Here is a 19,811-nt window from a genome sequence, read left to right on the forward strand (position 1 = left end):
TTCAGGCGTTGAACTTGCATCTCGCGTAATATGTTATACAAGATATAGGAGCTAACAAAAGCGGTCTATAATTACGTCCGCGCGCCGCTATTAAATTAGCGCTGCGCCGTGCCGTCTGCTATCGAGAGCTTGCACGATTCCTGCAATTCCTAATTAGCGAGTGCAGGAGAACAGTGAACTCGTGCAGAGCTTGCCTTGCACGAAGTCAAATCGAAAAGCGCGGTGCACGGGGCGCGCGCTGCACTGTAAAATTGAGGACAAAAGTGCTGCGCTCCCCGAACACTTGCAGAAAGTGCAACCCAAATCGAAGAAGCGAGAAGGAGCCAATCTTTTAGCGATAAAGATTTCTCTGGTAAAATCTATGACGTCACTGCTTGCTGGCGCGGGATATTCAAGGTGACGTCGCCACCCGCATCTAGTTTTTGCAAACCAAAAATAGCTGTTATTCCTTGAAAACGCACTATTGGACAGCTTAAGTATGCAAAAAGTCTTGATTGATTGATTGATTGATTGATTGATTGATTGATTGATTGATTGATTGATTGATTGATTGATTGATTGATTGATTGATTCAGTCAGTCAGTCAGTCAGTCAGTCAGTCATTGAGTTTAACATTGCAAAGCAACACTCGGGATAAATGAGACGCCGTAGTGGAGGGCTTCAGATTAATTTCGACCCCTGGGGTTCTTTAACGTACACCTGAATGGAAGTGCTCGATCATTTTTCGCATTTCACCCCCATATAGGAATGCGGCCTCCGTGACCGGGTAACGAAGGCGCGCGACCTCGTGCTCCGCAGCAGAATGCCATAACCATTTAGCCATCAAGCGGGTGCAAAGAGTTCTGGCAGCGCCTTCGCTGGAATAAAGATTGTTATTTCCGTGTGACCTTGTTCGATCATCTTGTTTGCGAGATACGTAAGAAAACCTTGAAATACGCGCCTAGAAAATAAACAAATATAGATTCTGGGGATTTACGTGCCGAAATTACGATATGATTACGAGGCACGCGTGGGGGACTCCGGATTAACGTGGACCACCTGGTGTTCTTTAAACGTTCACCTAACTCGAAGTACACAATGTGCGTTATCGCATTTCTCCCCCAGGAATGCGGCTGGGATCGAACCTGTGCCCTCGAGCTCAGCAACGCAACGCCATAGCCAGTGAGATACCGCGGCGGGTGAAATACGCGTCTATGGATGGTTGAGATTCTGATGCCCGAGTTGGTGACCACATACCCGTCCATGATGAACTGCCAGTAGCCCTTTTTAGTGACGTCCGCGTAGGTGATGTCTCCTGTGTAGCGCTCGCTGTTGACACCCCCAAAAAGAATTTCACCTCCGTTCTGCTCGCTGGGCGTGCTGCTGAGGAACACCGAGAACAGGGGCTCTGTGACGAGCTCCTGCTTGAGCATGTTGTCAAACGGTGGAACCACGTCCTTCTCTGAGATGTCCGGGTAGCCGAGGCCGAAAATTCCGTCGAAGGCAACCACCTTGAAGACGTCTCCGGTAGTGTGCGTGACCTCGCCGAACAGTTGTCCCCTGACGGAGACGCCCGCAACGCCCAGGTCGTCTCTGCTCAACGTTCCCCGCACTAGGCCGGACTCGTACCTCATCTTGAAGCGCCGCCCATTTTTCTTGTACGTCGACGATGCGTCTTTGTCGTACTTGCTTCGACCACCTGCACGGATTAGGGAAAGAGGGCCTTTGACGCATAGCCCTGCAAGTTAGGTCTCCAAGAACACAGTTGATGGATGGATCTATCGATCAGTTATTCATTTAATCACTCAGTCATTTGATCACCTACAGGTTTAGGTATATATGCAGGGTGCACCTGCCACATCTTTTCCAACAGTCAGGAAGCGGTACGGGCGCGCTACAACATATCTCCCATTAACGGAACAGTGCTGGCGAGGAGCCCTCCAGATTGAAGGCTCTCGCTTACAGACACTAATCTGTTAAGTACCAGGTCGCAGTGGCGTACTGCTAAACGTCGTTACTGACAGGCTGGCACACCAGAGGAGTTACGTAAATCCCTCAGCTTTACATTACTTTCGTTTCGATAATTACTTTCGTTAGCGGCAGTTTCTTTGAAATGCGTTTACGATTGCCTGTCGATTACAGAACTTGGTAGCGATTGCTTCCTCTATTCACGACGCAGTGCTCGCTGGCTATGTTTAGATGGCTTCACGTTCGTGTGGTTTGTTCCTACGTAGTGTATAAAAGGCCAAAAATAAGTGGGAAAACGAAGGACAGAAAGCAATGCGGGAGCCTATAGGAAGGCTGCAAGAGCAAAGCATATAAACCGCACGGTTTATTCCTTTAGCGCCTTCATTTCTGACACGTCGTTGTAGGTTACAGGAAATATCGCTTGCAAGCTTTTTCTGAGTCCAGCCAGCAGCACGATACATTCGTGCCAGTCGTGGTTACTCAGTGGCTTTTGCATTACGCTGCAAAACACGAGGTCGCAGGATCAAATCCTGACCGCGGCGGCTGCATATCGATAGGGGCGAAAACGTCCGTGCATTGGGTGAACGTTAAATAACCCCAGGTGGTCGAACTTAATCCGGAGTCCCCCAATACCACGTGCCTCATAATTAGATCGTGATTTTGGCACCTAAAGCCCAAGATAAAAAATAGATCCGTCGATTTCAAGTTTAACCGTCCATTGTCTTTTGCTGCCAAGCGGCGCAGTCTTTTCTATTTGATAAGTGCTACACGAGGCTTGATTGCAGCGGGTGTTTCACACGATGACTCGTGTTCTAGCACGAATTGTCTATGCCAGAATTTTCATAGGGCGCGTCACGCATCGTCGTCGACACGTGCCTATAGGTTTTGAGCATTTTTTATCAACTGTTCCATCCAGCTCTTCAGCAGTCCTATACGACATAAAAGAACGTTCCCGACAACAGGAAGTGGTAACTTTCACAACGGTTATCATTACACATGTGCTTGTTCGTGCGTCAGCATGCTTGTAAAAAAAAAATAAACAAATTTCGGCAGTTCAGTGACGCCCATTTTGGTTCTTCGTCCAATCACCGAATCTGTAAGCAGCTTTAAAAAGGAATGACAGTTCCTCGCTCGCAACATGCCATCGCAGTTTCGTGCAGCGTGTAGGCGGAGTGCCTGAATTTCCAAACAGCAAAGGCCATCCCAGGGAGACTAAGACTGATTACGGTTGGAGACAGCATCGCCGATATAAGGAATCTGGCACTTCTGTGGACCGGTCTTCAAAAAGACGGGGACAAGTGAAAAGCACGATGGGCGGACTGTTTTCGTGCTGCAGTCCTCCACTATCGGAAATGGATGAGCGGTCGGCGCTTACATCTCGTTCAGACGCCGTGACTACCGCGCCAGAGTACCGATCCATCGCGTCCAACATCGAGGCGTTTAACACGCCGACACCAGAAGCGCAGGCGCCATCGTCGCCACCAGAAGCGCAGGCGCCGTCGTCGCCACCAGAAGCGCAGGCGGCGTCGGCGCCACCAGAAGCGCAGGCGGCGTCGGCGCCACCAGAAGCGCAGGCGGCGTCGGCGCCACCAGAAGCGCAGGCGGCATCGGCGCCACCAGAAGCGCAGGCGGTATCGTCGCCAACGCCTTCGCCACCGCAATCGTCTCCTTCGCCACCGCAATCGTCGCCTTCGCCACCGCCATCGCCACCGCCGTCGCCAGCACTAGATCCACCAGAACCCACAACAACGAGGGTGAGGTCCGTGACCTTCAGTGAAGAAGTGTCAGCAGCGGACTCTGAAGAGGTCTCCGTAAGGCAGCGCTCTGCATCTGACGTCGAAGCCAGCAACAGCGCGGTGCTCCAAGGCCAGGCGACGAACGCTTCGTCCGACTTCGGCCAGAGCAGCTGCTGAGAAAAGCTCGTCACGCCTGCACTTGTCTTCGAGGAACGAAATGGTGAGCTGGTCTACCCCGCTTAAAGGTTCGGTGGCGCAAATACGCCTTTAGGACAGCTACTAGTTTAAATTGATAGCTTCAATTATCGAGTGGCAAACCTCGTAGTAAGCGACGCGGAATGCAGTCTGTACTTGCTCTCACTGCAGCTGCATGCACTTGATATGGTGTTAGTAGTGAATCATTCACTTGTGATTTGCTGTAGAATTTGGTAGCAGGTCTGAGGGCTCAAGTTCACAGACATAATTTTCGAAGCAGTGCAACAAGGACGACCCCTGTAAGACGCGCTTTCTCGTCTCCTCCTTTGTCATCGTCCTTGTTGCGCTGTGATCTTCCTTGCAGGTTTTTTTTTTTTCTAACCGCAACTTCCACGTCAGGAACACTTCATTGAACTCGCACCCTTCCTTTATTTTCAGTTTCCGTCCCCGCTCTTCGGTCCGGCGTCTTGGCTGACATGTCTTTCTCCTGCATGTTGCATCTTCGCTACAGAGCACACCTGCATTCTTCATTACCCTTGTGATGCATGGCTTTAAATATTTATGCACATGAATGAGCATGCTTGCCAATGCTTGTGCATCCCCTATTTGAGGAATAAAGCTTTCATTTTAGCCTTCATTGCCTTCTTTCTTATTTTCGAAATCGTGAAACATCAGCGTTTCCACTTTTGCAGTAACGCATCATACTGCATGTAATGGGTGCCAGATTCTGCACGCCACTGGCTTGATACTGACACGTCAAGAGATGTTGAACGTCATCGGTCGGCGCAGGTCGCCCCTGCATGTCTCAGAAGTTTCTTGAATGTTATCTGTAGTTTTGTCGGTTGTCACCTAACCTTGTGTAATCTGATTGTCTGCGCGACGCGAATTGCGAAATACTTTCTGGAAGGCAGACAGGCACCAGCGATTACGCCTAAACCTTCGAGTCGTGTATAAAAGCCGATGCGCTTGTCCCGCTGGTCACATTTCGACGATTGCCAACTGTGCTCGCTGCTATCGTTGTGCTTCGAGCGTCACTTGCTTTTGTGGGCACAGGTTCACCCAATAGTTACTTTCGTGCTTCACAGTTCTCGCTGCTGTGTTCTTCACTGTCATACAACGTGAGACTATTATTTTGTGAGGCAAGCATTCACCAATATTCCATTTTTTTTTCGGTGATGCCATCCTCTAACATTTCCATTTGAGTTTGGTGCCCCATAAGTACAGCAAACGTAGCGAAAAGCACACAAGTGCACTTTCTCGTTTGTTTATCCTTATCTACAATTCTTTACGCTTACTCGTAGTCCTTTTCAACCCGTATGCACGTGCCAGTCACTTGACGGGGCGAAAACCAATCAAATGCCTAATGAATAGCTCATTAGAAAATACAGCTGTTCTCGAGCTGAACATCTAGGATCAGGAGGTCACTCTTTGCACGCACTCAGTGCCAGAATGTCCGGTAAGCAATATGTGTAACGGTGAAAGTTTGACTCTTAGCATCGCTCTTAAGTATCGTCGAACATGTCCTTTTGTCAAATTTCAGCTGTGCACGTGTCTCGATCTGCACTTCGGGCATTGTGGTCGGTATGCAACGCCGCTGGGCTGCAGTAGAAACTTGTTCGGCAACCAAAGCTCGGGTTTTGGCACGTCCCACTTCGTTTCCCGCTCTTCTCAGGCGTCGCGCCGAATGGCCGATACCGGTGGCCTTATAGACACATCCGAGGCCATGACTAAGTCGAAAATAATGTCAAATAGTATAGATCGTTCGAAAATACGGGCCCCCGTCGGTTGTACGTAGATGGCAGTCTATCAACATACCACTTAAGAAAAAAAATCGTTGGGGGCACTACAATCTGCTCACATCAAGAGAAAGTTCGCTTTAAGCGGGCACGTTAAGGTGAGCGTTGTTCACATGAATAGAAATGTGTACATATCTTCCGTTCTTCAATGAGCCTCTTTCACTCCGACAGGCATGACTGTAGAGGCGGGATTGGGTAGGTACCGCTGTTAAGCGCAACTCCTTGACGCGAACTTGGAGCACTGGGTACGTGAAACTCGGCCAGTGCTGGCCTTCAATTAACGTTTGACGGCAACTTGCGTAACTAGGCATGTGCTCCAATTTCTCCGATGTTGGGCGGAATCGAAGCCACGTCACAAGTGTTCGTTAAGTACAGCAACCCGACGCTTTGGCGGGCTGCGCCACAAATGCCCTGGGTATGTGCCACTCTTGAATGAACCTCACCCAAGTTGGTCACTGAGTATGCGCCACTGGGTGTGCTGCAAGCGAGGGAATAATTGTCGGCGTTCGCACGCACCAGAGAGCAACGCTTGTCTCGGAGGCCACGCGGGGACTTCTAGGCAGCGCCACTAGATGGCGCAGCGTGTGCAGAAAGAAGCGCGAGAGAGGAACCCGGTTGCCGAAGGAAGCGTTTCTCTGCGTTCGCACGCGCCGGCGTGCCATGCCTTTCGAAGGCCACGCAGCAGGCTTCGCGGCGGCACCACTAGATTGCGCTGATTGTTCTCGGGGAACACTAGATTGATAGGACCGGATCTGCTACACGCATAGGTAGTGGCCCGAGAAAAAAATATTTATACAAAATGCTAGAATGAAAGGCATATATGCATGCCTGATTAACTGAAGCTGGCTAGGCGACTGTTTGTCATCGCCCGTTCCAAAGAGGATGGCAATAAATCACCATCACAATCGAAACACTAAAGAGTCCCACTGCAGTGCACGCCTCATACATACCTCGAATCGACTGTGGCAAGGTTTGTCTTGCTGTGCCTATGTTTACCTGTCATCGACAGCAGTTAACAACGTCGAATGGAGAAGTGTTCTATAGCCGCGTTTACATGAATGCGACACTGTCGCATCGCATTTCTAGTGCATCACATTCATGTAAACAGCAGTAATGCGCTAGGAAGGCGCATCGCATTAATGCGCCAGGCGAGGGTAGATTTACGGGCGCGAGTCGACTCTCGCGGAGCATGTAAACGCAAGATCGTCGCATTAGGAATTGTGGGAAAGAGTTAGCCACCAACATGGCGGCGGTCCCGGCTGCCCGCTTCGAATTGAATTTGGCGTTGTTTTTGTAAAATGCACTTCGTTCGCAACGAATGATTGCGTAAACGGCTTTCGCTTAGTCTCAGGCCGCTTCGACAAGAGTATTATGGATAACCTGGTGGTGTTTTCAAGATCGCTTCTCGTTTCGAATGAGTCGAAGCCTAAAGAAAGAAACATTCGAGATGCCAGCGCTACCTATCGCTAGAGTCGGGAAATAGCCGCAACGACGGCATATGGCCTCTGAAATCCAAAGATCTCGCTCGCCAACGAAAACTGTAAAAAACGTGTGCTGCTTCGCGTACACTACAGTATAGCGTATAGCGTGCGCTATAAGTTGCGTACGCTAAACTAAAGCTGTCTATTTCTCGGCACTAAGCCACCAACGTGCACTCGGCCCACAACCGGAAACCAGTTACACCGGAAGTCGACTGCCCTTCCCTTATACGACACCATGTGGCGCTCGTTCTCGCTAGAGTTAATGCGCTACATGTAAACGGCGTCGCATCGCCTTTCCCAAATGCGCTTGGAAATGCGATGCGCCACTGTCGCATTTATGTAAACGCGGCTTATGAGGGCGATCATGGAAAAAAAAAAATAGCACCGAGTGAGTTACGGATGTGCGCAGGAATACAGGCCGCGGTAAAATATCGCGAGATCTGCGAGCGCGTGCCAAACTGCTCCTTGGATGAAGGGAGTGGGCGTATCAGCAGTCACTTGTACAAATGGACGGGCAATGTCATGTCTTAACGCCAGGCTCACGTCGTCAGAACGTGCGAGAACGGCAAGAATGCAGCTTGATATGTAGTGGCGATTGCCGCAAAAATGTTTCCCACTTGCACAATCACACCGGCAAGTCGGCTTTATTTTTAGAGGTGTCTTGACAAGCCTTGAACAAAACGTTGAGAACTGAAACTGCAAAATGCACTCGGACAGTGCAGATTGTACAAGTAACCAGGATCTAAAACGCGTATGGACGTACTTCTATCAATAAAAAAAATGAAGATGCAGCTTCGCCCGAAAGTCGAAGCATCGATTGCGATAGTAAATTAGTACACCTAAACGAAGTATAGCAGCTTTATCGGCCGTATAAACTCGTAAACATTTGCCTACTAACTAAATTAACAAGCATGGTGTCAGGCGCGCAGAAGAAAACAAACATCTCACTCGCTGAACGTGGACACTCGGTGTCAAAACGCTCGCGTGAGGAAGAGCGGCAGCAGCAGCGAGCAAATTGATTTTCGTGCTACCTCTCCCTTAACACGAACTAAGCTGCGACAACAGAGCTCACACGGAGCTATTAGCACTCGGTGCACCTAGACTCAGTACTCATTGCAGACCCCTTTGAAGATAGGGCCCGGGCGGGCGCGCGCGGCCATGCGCTACGCAGCCACCGCCGGGTAGACTCCGTTTCCTTGCGCGCGGGGGAAGACGGCGCGCTTTCGGCCCGCTTTCCTTCCCGGCGCGCGCGAAATTTAGCTGACATCGTCGGCTCACCCTCGCCTACTTTCGCTCGCGCATACAGCATACGGCACGCGGCTACGATGTTATCGCCCTTAGACTTTGTATGGAACATCACGGCGACGACAGAAATGCATCTGAAGTGTCCATATAGTTGCTATCGCAATAATAGGACACTGATCGCCTACTTGAAAGAAAATGTGTACAGAGTGGACAAATAAAATCGGCAGCGCTTCTACGAGCCGCTATATCGGCTTGAAACGTGACAGCATATTTCAGCTGAAGAGTCAACTGCTTACGGCATCCGATGTTTGAATCGACACATTTGCTCGACGGCACCCACAGGTTTGACGAGCCCGTGTCGAAGATCACCTTGAATGACTGCGGTGGCGTGCCTAGGGTTACCACGCCGACGTACCGCATCTGTTGGGGGAGAGAGGAAGGGAGATGAAGTAAGGGTTTTCAGCTTTTTTTAATCGTGCGCCATGTCGTTATTCTAGAGAACACAAAATTTAGCGTACGGAACTTTAATCTACCTATGTGTAAAAGCTTTAACTCTGTAGCGAGTCACGCATCGCGTACGTAAATGAAGTAGAATGCGAAGCATTACGCGGGAACTAAAATACGACATTGTTCAGAGTGTACTTTTGTGCACACCGCATGTTTTTGAAGTTACTTTGTAGAAATATTCTTGTATGTCGGTGTGCCTCACGCTGCATGTCTTATTTACTGATTGACTGCATACGAACCATCAAGAGAAAGAACTTAATGAGTTGCATCTGTTGTAAGATTCGTCGGAAGATCTCGCCGCTGCCACCATTTGTTAGAGTTGTCGGACGATCTACGAGCTGTAGGCCGATCTCACCGCTGCCATTCAGATGTAAGATTTGACAGTCGTAGCTGTAGGAAGGAGCTTGACTCTTCGTCGGGACTTGGGAGAGCAGGATTTATTTACATGTTATTTACAGTTGAACATGAGATACATCGACAGTCTAGCATGACTCCCAAATGGAGCCCGCAAGACGAGCAAACAGCTTACGAGCACACAGCTCACGAGTACATTTCGAGCATGACAACGAGCACACAGGTCACGAGTACATTTTGAGCACGACAACGGGCACGCAGCTCACGAGTACATTTCTAACACAACGAGCACAGACTAGCAGCCGACAATCACTGCTTATAAGTACTCCATCGACGTCATAGTTCGACGTCATTGTAGATGACCCGCCCTTTTGGAGGAGGATGTGGGCTCTCGACTTGGAGGAGCATGACGGCTGTCGACTTGGAGGAGCATGACGGCTGTCGACTTGGAGGAGCATGACGGCTGTCGACTTGGAGGAGCATGACGGCTGTCGACTTGGAGGAGCATGACGGCTGTCGACTTGGAGGAGCATGACGGCTGTCGACTTGGAGGAGCATGACGGCTGTCGACTTGGAGGAGCATGACGGCTGTCGACTTGGAGGAGGATGAGGTCTATCGACTTGGAGGAGGATGAGGGCTTACATACACAAGGCGCGCGCGCACACACACACGCGCGCACACACGCACACACAGGTGTAATGGTCTGGAGCCAACGTCAGAGGGGCTTCGTAGAACTCTGAGCCGGGTAGCACATTGTCTTGCGTCTTGGTCGGCGCGTGGGAAGGAGCCTTCGTCGGCTCCCCCACCCAACTCCCCCACCCGTAGCAGATCAGGTCACTCAGGTTTCTCGTTTCTTCGTCGTCACGCCGTGGCTAGAGGTTGGCGGCGGAGTTCCAAGATGAGGTTGCCACCGCTGGCGTAAATGGCTGGCAAACTTGCACTGCAGCTGGCCGTTCGTAACGCTGTTCGTCGACGGTTGTCGGGAATCACCTTCGAACTCGCCAGGAACGCTGTTGCCCGTAGACGCTGACTGAGTCCGCAAGACACTCCCAAGCACGAGCACCTTTACACGCTGGGTTTACACGCTGACCGCCATGTTGTCAACGAAATTACTCGGGGATAAAACAAATGACACCTGAATATCCTCATTGCGATATACATAATTAAGACCACAATTCCCTTAATAAAGCAAATATTTCTAACATATCTACGCCTACTTTCGTAAGTATTAGGTAGGCATAAAACTGCAAATCATTGCCATCTCGTGGGTTTGCGTGATGATGATTGCGTGACGTACGTATGAGACAGATTTTCGGTGGAGCCCGGCATAAAATACTTTCGTGTTGAAAAAGGCGAAATATAAAGGAAGGACTCTAGACATATTCACGAAAGGTAAAACAAAACATTCTGGATCAACAAAATTACCAACCCGTCCCCTACTGGAAAATGGGGGTACGCGAAGCTTGTCCTGCGTGCGCCTGACCTTCCTCACGGTTAAGTAAGCCACAGGTAACGGTGCCGGATAGCTTCGGCCTCCCGCTCCCGCAGCTCGAGATCTTCTCGTTGCTGGCAGATTGCCTGGGCTCGGGCGGCTCTAACGGCTGGATCAGCGCGCCGACGACAAGCCCTTTCACGGACCAGTTCTCGCCGCCGCTCCATAGAGAAACATTAGGTAAAGAGCGGACACTCCCGTGGAGACCTGCGGCTGAGCTACTGCACTGCCGCCAGTGCCCCGAGTGGCTAGTCAGACGGCTAATTTTGTCTTCAGAGATTTTATGCATGTGCTTTAGCTGTGTTTTGGTGTCGGTTTCGCTAGCAATGCTCTCGATTCTGGTTTACCTTTGGCTTCCAAAATGTTCAACTACGTCGTCTATAGTGCAGCGCAAGAGCTTTAATATTTCATTTTTAAGCATGCCGTGCATATAGACGTATTAAACTTGCGGATCGCAACCATTTTACTGGAAAAGCCGCAGAGTTTCTCAAAGAACCTTAGCAAGGCTGGATTGCCTCATGCAGGTTGGAAAGCTAGTGCGATTGGAGCTCTCTTTATTGCAATTGTTTGGCCTTTCTTGAGCCGCTTTTCTCTGTTGCACACAATAGGAAGCAGTTGTTCCATACAAAAACATTTATTTTTCTTGTTTACATAGGGAAATTGGACAGAAAAATATGCTGGATCACACACTTAATAAAGACAGACTACAAGAAGAATCTTTTAGCCAGGACAAGCAACACATCAAGTAAAAGTGGCAGTTGCGAACCGGGCCAGGCTTATGCAGCCTGCATATACAGTCAAGCAAACATTCGTTCACAAAACGATCCCGAATGCGCATTACACTGCTCGAGCCTCGCCAAATAAAACGTTTGTGATTGTAGGGGTGAGCCACAGATAACAAATTCTGTGCTTTAAACCGAAGGTGTTGCGAGTGACTTTTTTTATATTACGCGTTGAAAGTAATGCATATGCTCTTCCGGAAAAGACTAGTGCAAAAACAAGCTGGTGGGTGCACGGTAAACGACTGGCACAGCTCAGATTCTACGCTACACATGCAAAATACGCTCACCCAGCATAACTAACGTCTTTCTAACAATCTTCTTAACCCAAGGAACAGCAAAATTATCACTGCCTAGAAAAGGAAACACCTTACCGCGCAAGCGAGGCGACGCATGGAAAAGCGCGATGAGGTGGGCGTAACAAGCGGCACAGCATCAGCGTCTCTGTGGAAACGGGATGCGTGGACGTAGCCCCGTAGACCTATGATAATCTCAACTTTGAGGTGAAGTGGAAGCGGACATTGCTATACACCACCTGGCAGGTGGTCAGACTCTTACTTGCTTGGCCGCGAAACGGCTCGAGTGTCCACTCTTGACGAAGGTATGTTTCTCTATCGCCGCTCGCCGAACGCTGCCCGTTCTTCGGGGGAAGTCACCACGCGGGGCCGTCCCATCCGTTTTCCGAGGCTGAACTGAACTGAACTGAACTGAACGGAAACTAAGAAGGCGCAGCGCGCGCGAAACGTTTTCTTGCCCGTTTCCCTCCCCGGCTGAAGCGAAACGGGCCTGATATGTTGCGCGCGTGGCGTGAGCGTGAGCCTATGCCGCTGGAATCCTTGCTAATAGACAGTCTTAGTTTCGGGTACACTATAATATAGCGGGTCTTTACTGCGCAGACCGCTAAACCACCCACAGCGTATAGCGTACGCACGCTATTTCTCAGATTTAGCGTTAGCGTCTTTGCGTGGTTTGCGTAGTTTGCGGGAAACATGGCGGCGGTCCCGGCTGCCCGCTTCAAATTGAATTTGGCGTTGCTTTTGTAAAATTCACTTCGTTCGTAGCAAATGACTGTGTCAACGGCTTTCGCTTAGCCTCAGACCGCTTCGACACCAGAGTATTGTGGATAACCTTGCATAGTTTTCGAGATCGCTTCTAGTTTCGAACAGGTCGAAGCCTAACGAAAGAAATGGATGTTATGAGCGTCCCCTTTGGAACGGGGCGGTGGGTTGCGCCACCAAGCTCTTGCTATTATACTGCCTAATGTCCTACCCAAGTTAAAGAAAAAAAAGAAAAACAACTCCCACCGCCTCATTTTCTGACCCCATATTGTGAACTTTGCTTTTGCACGTCTCCGTTTTTGTCGTTTCCCTACTTTTATTCCACCAATTCATTCATTCACCAATCAATTCACCAATCAGAAACATTCGAAATGTCAGCGCCACCTATCGCTCCAGTCGGGAGATAGCCGCAACGACGGCATCTGGTCTCTGAGATCCGAATATCTCGCAGGGCAACTAAAGCTAACAAACGTGCGCTGCTTAGCGTACGCTATACTACTGCGTATAGCGTACGCTATAGTTGCGTACCCTAAACTAAAACTCGCGCACCGGCGCTGGCACAGCTGTCAACTCGTCAAACCGCACTTTCCCGCAGCTGCTCTGCTTAGGAGCAAGTGGGTTTTGGCGTGACCATATCACCACCGAAATTTTCGAGCCAATACAAGCTTCGCTTGAAAAGAGGTCCACGAATTGAATAAAGTCGCTGTGTCACGCAGAAAAGTCCGAAGTGCTTTTGTCGCGCGCAAAGCAGAAGCATCACTAACTATACCCCAAGATCCGACAACACCTCTTGCGTTCAAGGCGTGCACCGCGACGGATGCCTTTATTGTGACAGAGGAACACATTGTGTCCTCTGACCATGATCCTTACGTCTGCGTCGCAGCTGAGAGGTTCCGTCTGTGGCGACCTCCCCAGGTAAGTTGTGTAGTTGTGGCCAACGTACATCAGGGGAATCCTGCAAAGATCAAGCATGATTAAAAGCACTAAAACAACGTGCCTATGCATTTTTATTTTATTGAGATTATTGGGACACTCTAGGCGAATTTCCGCCGTCGCCGTGATGTCTCGCATAAAGACTAAATCATAAGCCAACAGACAATGACACCAAGGAAAGCATAGGGTGAATTACTTGTTTGTTTTACTATTTGAAATTAAGAAATAATAAAGGGAAATGAAAGGACGAAAAAGTTGCAGTTTCGCTCGAAAGGCGAATCATCGATTGCGATATCAAATTAGTAGATAGCTATACGCAGTAAGGACAGTAGCTCTATCAGCCGTATAAACTTGTAAACATTCGCTTACTAATTAAATTAACAAGCACGGTGTCACGCGCACACACGAAAACATTAACACATCTCACTCAATGACCTCGGAAATTCGCTGTCAAAACGGTGGAGTGAGAAGGCGCCGCAGCAGCAGTGAGCAGATTGACCTTCGTGCTGCCTCTCGCTTCAACGCGAACTAGCGGGGAGAACGTAGCGCACACGAAGCTACCAGCACTTGGCGCACCCTGTGCGCCAAGTGCTGAACTTCCACAAATACATGTGCGCATTCGCAACCACATTCCGAACAGTTGCATCCTCCTGCGTTTCCTGCTATAACATGTCGCCACTTTCTCGATAAAAATCGGCAAAAAAGAAAGCACATCAGTCATTGTCAGTGGCACCTCGGCCGTCTGGCAGTTCCAGGCCTTCAATGGTGATGCTCAGCAGCTCATTGATGTGGTTAGGGAGAAGGCGGTTTCCTTATGCCGGTTGAGGGCAGAAAGGGAGCGCTCGGTGGTGGCTGTGATGATGGGTAGCAACAAAAGATGACTCACAACATTTTGCAATTTGGGAAACATAGCGACGAAGTGGTGAACAAAGAAAAGCGAAGGTGGATATGTTGTGGATGTGAAATCCTCCTTCAGTAGTCGAAGATGTTCCATTCCGCGTCTGAATTACTCCCATGTTCCTCGTCGTACGGCAAGCTAACTGCTGGAAGGAGTTCCCTCCAGTTTACTGTTGATTGCTTTTGCGACAGGCACACGCAGAAAAATCTGTTTTCTGGTGAGGTCGACAAGTCTCTTCCGAAGGTTGTCCTTGTATTTGCTTAACTGATGCGTCAGGTTGCTCTTGTTCTCGTCTGGTTATGCATCAATGAAAGTGCCATCTTCAGGAAGTTTCTCTGCTGACATTCATCCTTCTTTGAGCAGTGCTTCCACAGAAAGCTCCACGATTGCCCCCGGGGTTTCCTCAATCACAGGACACAGATCCACCGCTGTGGTTGTAGTTGCCTGGGTGACATTATTTAGCCCGGGCGGTCGTCGTGGTTTCTTCTACCACAAGCCAGCTATAGACAATGTGTCCCTCCGCGTACATGCCCCTCTTCCCGAGCTATTCAATAAAAGTACCCGTCGCATAGAAAAAAACAAAAAAAAAACGTTATGACTTATGAGGGTGCCTTCGCAAAAACAATAGCGTGTGTAGGGAAATCGCTGGCCTCTACGCCACCACGACGGGTAGCACTTTTTCTCACGGTGGCAATTATATGGACACTCCAGGCGCTTTATTCCGTTGGCGTCGCCGTGATGTCCCGTAAAAAGCCCAATTGCGATAACACCGTCGCCGCGCGTCGTATGCTGTATGTGCGAGTGAAAGCGCGCGAGTGAAGTCGACGATCGCGGCTCAATCTGGCGCGTGCGAAGCAGGAAAGCCGGTCGCAAACGCGCTGTCTTCCGTCATGCGGAACGCTGTTGGGGATGGGAGGGAGGGGAGGGGACGTCGGCGGCGGCGGCGGCGTCGTGCTCGGGCAGTAACTGGGTGTTTCGCGACAGGGCGCAAGGGGAACTGACTATCGCGGCTTCATCTCGTGCTCGATGGGGAGGAAAGCGGGGAGGCAGCGCGGGAGCGGGGCGGCTTCAACTCCGCCAAAAAGTGCGTACTTTGCACGGTCGCGCTCGCCGTATCTGAAAAGGGATCTGTAGACGGCTCATACCTTTTTGCGCGCTGTGTTCTCGCCACCCTTGCGTTGAAGCGATAGACCGCATGAAGGTCACTTCGCTCGCTGCTGCTGCCGCGCTTGCCCGCACGTAGCATTTTGACAGCGAGTGTTCGCGCTCATCGAGTGGGATGTGTTCATGTTTTCTTGTGCGCGCTGACACCATGCTTGTTAATTGAGTTAGTGAGCGAATGCTTACAAGTTTATGCGGCCGATAAAACTACTGTCCTTACTTCGTATAGCTGTCTACTAATTTGCTATGGCAATCGATGCTTCGCCTTTCGGGCGAAACTGTGGCTTTTTTTCAAAATGCATTACTTTGTGCCCCCTTTTGACATCCGCCTTTTGTACCATCCTTTGTCTATGGCCCGTTCGGTGGCGAGCACTTGCGATCTTTCAGTTCACTTCAAAACTCACCTCCATACAACGCACACTCCTACTCACCACCACAGGTGCATTTCGTATAACTCGTACAGAGTACACTTAGTTGTGAGTTGAGCAACTGTCCAGTCACCTCTGTCGCCCTGTCTTGTTCTCGTGCACGGTTTTGAGCTATGTGCATGTACTAATTACCCCAGCAGTCGGTTTTCCAAAATTATATTGCATATTAAATACTCTCTTGGAACTAGGTGCCTTCAACCACTAAAATGACAGTAACACGTAAAACGTGAGTAGTTAGCAGTAGACTAGGCGATATCATACTTCATTTTGCACAGTATAAATCACAAGCCTCTGCACTTTCAAGATCCAACGAAGGATAACATTTGGTGGCGCTATATCATTGCATATACGCACCGGGCGCCAATAAAGGCCACTGCATGCACAAATTCCGACCCCTAGATGCAACTCTACATGACGCAACATTTTCGTGATATTTTTTTCCAGAGTAATTCGCGTGTCAAGGAAAACTGTCTACAGTAGTCTTACACAACTAGTAGTCAAGGGAACTTTTATGTTTCTCTAAAAGCAATGAACGCTTTTCAACCGGAATCAAGCGAATGCCTTTCTTTTTTCGAACAGGGTCGAACCCGGATGATTCGGTTCAGGATACTGCAAACCGGTTAGAACCACATTCTATTTTCGCTCCGGAGCTGAACCTGAACCGAAACGAAAAACGTAAACCCGAACCAGAGCCGAAACTCAAAATATTTCGGTTAGAGACTCTTTGGCAGTCCAGCAGGCCGAGGATGCCACTAGAGCTCAAGGGCTTCTGGCCGCCATCTAGGCGGCGTTGGTCCCTCGCCCAACCTGCCGGCTACATAAATAGGTTATTTCTTTCTCTCTCTCTCTCCCTATCTCTCGTCACTCTGGCTGCGAGTATGCTAAGACTATATACAGGGTACCCTGTCCCACCTAACTTTAGCCAGAGTTTAAAAATATACGAATGCCACGTAGCTGGACAGAACCAAGGTAATGTCGTTTGCCGTCGCTTGGAGATACTCAAATTATTTCTCATTCTGCCTAATTATATAATTAGTTTCAATAATTTAATCAACTTCTCAAATATTATAGTTATATGAAAAGTGTCGATGAGAATATTGTAGGGCGACATAAAGAGCTCCCGGTACAGCTTTCTGTTGCTCAATACGTGCTACATAAGTGTTTTCCCGAGCGTGAAAGAAGCCCGCAAATACGCGCAATATTGCCGCGCGGCTGGCGGCTAGAGGCACTTTGCCCGTATTCGCGAGCTTCTTTCACGCTTGAAAAAAACACTTTTATGTAGCACATAGTGAGCAACAGAAAGCCGTATCGGGAGTTTTTCATGTCGCCCTACAATATTTTTGATCTAATTATAATGTTCGAGAAGTTGATTGATTACTTAAGACGAAAAATCTAATTAGGCATAATGAAAAAAATAGTTTGATTATCGTCAAGCGACGGCAAACATTACTTTTGTTCTGTCCAGCGGCGTAGCATTTGCATATATTTAAACTCTGGCTAAAATTAGCTTGGACACCCGGCTGTACTTAATTGGACAATATATGCGAGAAACAGAGTTCCGATGAGATTACTCTTACTCGAGAACTAGGTTCCCGAGAGTTCTCCAATTCCCTAGTACGAGAACCTTCATAGAGTACGAGAACTATATAGAGAGTTCTCGTACTTCATGGGTGACAAAACTGCAGAAAATGGAGTCCAATACGAGACGAGCAGTTACCCCCTCTGAAGGAATTGTCAGCATTCCCTTTCAAATTTTAGAGCGAACGTTTGAGCGAGAGAGATCAAAACAACGGCAAATACCGCGCATTGAAACTGTATTTCAAGTAACCTCGCATCCGCCGCAATGGCTCAATGGCTATGACGTTGTGTTGCCGAGAACGAGGTTGCGGGCTCGATTTCAGGCCGCGGCTGCTGCACATTGATGGAGGCAAAGACGCGCATGTACCACGCTTTGTGTGCGCATTAAAGGCTCCCAAGTAGACAAAATTAATCCGAAGCCTTGCACTACGGCGTCCCTCGTAGCCCATTGTGCAGCTTAGGGACCCCAAATTTTAAATTTTTAAGCAACCGCGCACAAAGATCCTGCTGCGCGGAGCACGAACTCGCAAAAGTGGTGCTGCTAATAGCTCGTCTCGAATTCCATTTCGTACATATACATAATTACCACAACCAGTGTTTATACCTGATGGTACGGACCACAGCTTATCTAAATGCAGTCTTTCTCAAATGTTACAAAGCCACTCCGCTCTCGATCTCTGCAGCATCCTACAAAAATGCAGGTTCCCATGGCTTCAAAACATTAGTGGAAAAGGACTCTAAATCTCGGGTTGGTGTGTGCGCTATACCCAGACGAAGCAGTTATCATACGTCCTGGCTAAAGAACAAAACTGATGGCCAACTCTAAGCAAAAAAAAAAAAAAAAGATGGGGTTTTACGAGCCAAAACCACTTTCTGATTATGAGGCACGCCGTAGTGGAGGACTCCGGAAATTTGGACCACCTGGGGTTCTTTAACGTGCACCTAAATCTAAGTACACGGGTGTTTTCGCATTTCGCCCCCATCGAAATGCGGCCAGCCAACTCTAAGCAACATAAGGTACAAATTCAACGAATTGAATGTGGCAACTAACGTCGAAAAACTTTAGGAATTGCAGGATTGTTATATAATGGGACTCACTTGAGTTGCTTAGTCGCGTTGGCAAACTTCACCGCGATAATGGTGACCAGCACGGCGCCGAGGAGCACCAGCAGCTTCATGGCTTCTGAATGTACAAGTTGACTGACCTGTGCGCTTAGCCAGTACGTACGCACGTTGCACGGGCTCCGAAGGGCACGCTCTGCTGCAGCGCTCTGCCTTTATCGGCGGGAACGGCTTACGCGTACACTCCAAGGGCTTGCGTGCTGCTCTTTGCATCGTCTGCCCTGTTTAGCTAGCAGCGTTACCTTCGTGGACCCGATGAGTGCCCTGACGAAGCGCCCGTTGGGCAGAGATCAACGAGTGCAGAGTCAAACCGCCAACGGATAAAGAAGACGGTCCCTCACGCGCACTCATGTTTTCCCCACGAATGATTTGTTTAGATTTGGAAGCCTTTTTTCATTGTTTTCTTGTTTCAAAATATTTTTTCAGCTTCCACAATACTTTTACCTGGTCATACCTTTCTAATGTTGCTGAGTTGTTAAAATGGGAGATAATTAGGTAAATTTCGTCAGAAATAAATGAATCTGAAACTTGCGCTCATTATCCGGCGCGCCTAACATTACTGATGTATGCATGATACTGTACCGAAGTTCCTGTCTTTCGTAGCCATCTGCGTTAAACAGTAAATCAGCAGCACAGATTGAATAGTGTTAGAAACGAATAGAAACGGACTCCAGAATGGAATACTGAATCCTTTTCGGATCGTTTAGAGTAATGAGCGTAATTATAATAATTAGTGTAGGCTACGCTCATATCCAAGCATTCATAACGTTGGCAAGCTTTTGCTATTGCACTGCACTAAATTAGGCGTGGTTTATTGAAAGCACAAATGGCAGCGCTAGGAACACACAAGCAGTTCCATCGCCTGAAACTCCCTTTCAGGGAGTTTCAGGCACCCTTCAGAACATACATGGTCACGTATTGTCAGGATAAAGTTTAACAAGGTTGACTTGTGGGTCGCTTGGTACCTATGGGCCCCGTCGTGACGAAATGCGACAGGTGCGCCGTCAGCGACGACGGAGAAACGTCGAAAACATATTTCTTTCCTTAGTTGGAATGACTGCGATAGATGAAGCCACTATTATGTTAGTTATTGTTGCAAC

General features: G+C 49.0%; 2 protein-coding genes across 4 annotated transcripts in view; one reads left to right on the forward strand and one right to left on the reverse strand.

The window, feature by feature from the left end:
* LOC126547402 (lysosomal aspartic protease-like) overlaps positions 1 to 18,949 on the reverse strand; it is a 114,598-nt gene extending 95,649 nt beyond the window's left edge. Inside the window, exons 1-4 of one of the 3 annotated variants that reach the window (XM_055062741.2) lie at positions 18,688 to 18,842; positions 13,462 to 13,546; positions 8,697 to 8,820; positions 1,237 to 1,678 (exon numbers count right to left, since the gene is read on the reverse strand). In XM_055062741.2, the coding sequence (XP_054918716.1) occupies positions 1,237 to 1,678; positions 8,697 to 8,820; positions 13,462 to 13,546; positions 18,688 to 18,767 (731 nt within the window). In that variant the 5' untranslated portion in view covers positions 18,768 to 18,842. Of the gene's footprint in view, positions 1 to 1,236; positions 1,679 to 8,696; positions 8,821 to 13,461; positions 13,547 to 18,687 lie in introns of all 3 variants that reach the window. The other 2 variants (XM_055062740.2, XM_050195388.3) reach the window with 2 other exon arrangements.
* LOC126547406 (uncharacterized) lies at positions 2,878 to 4,515 on the forward strand. The gene is made up of 2 exons (XM_055062742.2): positions 2,878 to 3,903; positions 4,317 to 4,515. Exon 1 carries the CDS (start codon positions 3,258 to 3,260, stop codon positions 3,858 to 3,860), a length of 603 nt encoding a protein of 200 aa, XP_054918717.1. The 5' UTR covers positions 2,878 to 3,257; the 3' UTR covers positions 3,861 to 3,903; positions 4,317 to 4,515.
* Positions 18,950 to 19,811: the final 862 nt, after the last annotated feature.

Source organism: Dermacentor andersoni, chromosome 1 (genome assembly GCF_023375885.2).
Source record: "Dermacentor andersoni chromosome 1, qqDerAnde1_hic_scaffold, whole genome shotgun sequence".
Classification (NCBI taxonomy): Eukaryota; Metazoa; Arthropoda; class Arachnida; order Ixodida; family Ixodidae; genus Dermacentor; species Dermacentor andersoni.

Excerpts from the sequence above, each read along its gene's own strand:
- LOC126547406 (XM_055062742.2), top strand. The coding sequence starts at position 3,258 with ATGGGCGGACTGTTTTCGTGCTGCAGTCCTCCACTATCGGAAATGGAT.